Below are 1,675 nucleotides of genomic sequence, written 5' to 3'. Positions count from 1 at the left end.
CCCTTTCCCAAAGAGGGTAGAAAGAGTGATACTCCTTTACTCTCACCCCTTCTTTTGAGAAGGAATCATCTCTTCAGACTGATTCTCTCACAGCAGAGTCACAAATCACTGTTTTCTGTTTGGATTAGTGAACAGGAGTGTTTGTGTGGGGGGCATGATTAACCTGCATGTCATTGTATTTGCACAGTGCCTGCATTTTATGGAACACCTGGAATGACCAGCTGTGAACACCTGGCTCTGTGGACTAAGCCCTTCCCTGAGTGGGTACTGATGCCCATTAAGAAACTGATCTCCATTTATCTTCACTTACATCATTACAGAGAAGGGACAGGTTTTCTGTACCATCCACCTGCTCACGTCTCTGGAGCAACCTGATCTCTGTTCAGAGGTGATGGAAGCGGGAAATCACTCGGAGGTGACTGAGTTCATTCTCTCAGGACTGACAGATCGTCCAGAGCTGCAGGTTCCCCTGTTTATAGTGTTCCTACTGATTTATGGTATCACTCTGCTGGGGAATGGGGGGATGATCTTGTTAATCACGAATGATCCCCGACTCCACACCCCCATGTACTTTTTCCTCAGGAATTTGTCTTTCTGTGACCTCTGCATTTCCTCGATAATTTTCCCTAAGATGCAGATGAATTTCTTAGCCGACAGGAAAAGTATTTCTTACACTGCCTGCACTGTACAAATGTATCTCTCTATCGTTTTTGGAGATGTTGAGTGCCTCCTGCTGGCTGTGATGGCATATGACCGTTATGTGGCCATCTGTAACCCGCTGCTCTATACGGTCACCATGTCCAGGCAGCTTTGTAAACAGCTGGTGGCTGGGGTGTACACTGTGGGGGTGGTGGATTCAATGTTAAACACGTGTTTTACATTTCGGCTGTCATTCTGCAGCTCCAACATCATCAATCATTTCTTCTGTGACATCCCCCCACTGCTGGTGATCTCCTGTTCTGACACCCGCATCAATGAGATTGTGATGTTTGTTTTAATGTCCTGCATTACAGTGATCAGCTTTGTGACTGTCCTCCTCTCCTATGTCTATATCACCTCCACCATTCTGCAGATCCGCTCTGCCAAGGGCCGACACAAAGCCTTCTCCACCTGCACTTTCCACTTGACGGCTGTGGTCCTGTTTTATGGCACCCTCCTCTTCATGTATTTACGTCCCCCCTCCAGCTATTCCATGGATATAGACAAACTGGCCTCAGTGTTTTACATGCTGGTGATCCCCATGTTGAACCCTCTCATCTACAGCCTGAGGAACACGGAGGTGAAGGACGCCCTGAGGAAAGCAATGAATAAACTCCTAACCAATTCTTGAATTTGTTTCATTCACTACTGGTGTAGTGGTGGGGAGTGGAATCAGGTGAATTTAATTCCCAGTCCCTTAGAAAATAATTTCGGAGAGCCCCTGGTAGTTTTGTTCATTATTACATTGTTATTATTATTAATTTGTTTGTATTCCAAAAAGGTCTGCAGGCCCAAACTGAAATCAGTGGACAAAACATGGGAAGCATCACAGGAAATGCAGGAAACCCAAGTGCATAGCGTGCTGGGTTCAGTCACAGAGACCCTCATTGGGACTGTCTCCTCACGTGCTGAAATGACCTCTGAGCCCATTTTCCCTTCCAGCCTGGGCCTCCAGAACCCTGTCTTGTTGTGCCAG

The 1,675-nt window shown here is 46.7% G+C and overlaps 1 protein-coding gene across 1 annotated transcript; it reads left to right on the top strand.

The window, feature by feature from the left end:
- Positions 1-388: 388 nt before the first annotated feature.
- Positions 389-1,330, top strand: LOC119563578 (olfactory receptor-like protein OLF2). Its single transcript, XM_037888745.2, has one exon. The coding sequence runs from the start codon at positions 392-394 to the stop codon at positions 1,328-1,330; it is 939 nt and encodes a 312-aa protein (XP_037744673.1). The 5' UTR covers positions 389-391.
- Positions 1,331-1,675: the final 345 nt, after the last annotated feature.

This window comes from Chelonia mydas, unplaced genomic scaffold (assembly GCF_015237465.2).
Source record: "Chelonia mydas isolate rCheMyd1 unplaced genomic scaffold, rCheMyd1.pri.v2 scaffold_48_arrow_ctg1, whole genome shotgun sequence".
In the NCBI taxonomy this organism is placed as follows: Eukaryota; Metazoa; Chordata; order Testudines; family Cheloniidae; genus Chelonia; species Chelonia mydas.
Note: the sequence above shows the minus strand (reverse complement) of the source record. Positions and strands in the feature narration are given on the sequence as shown.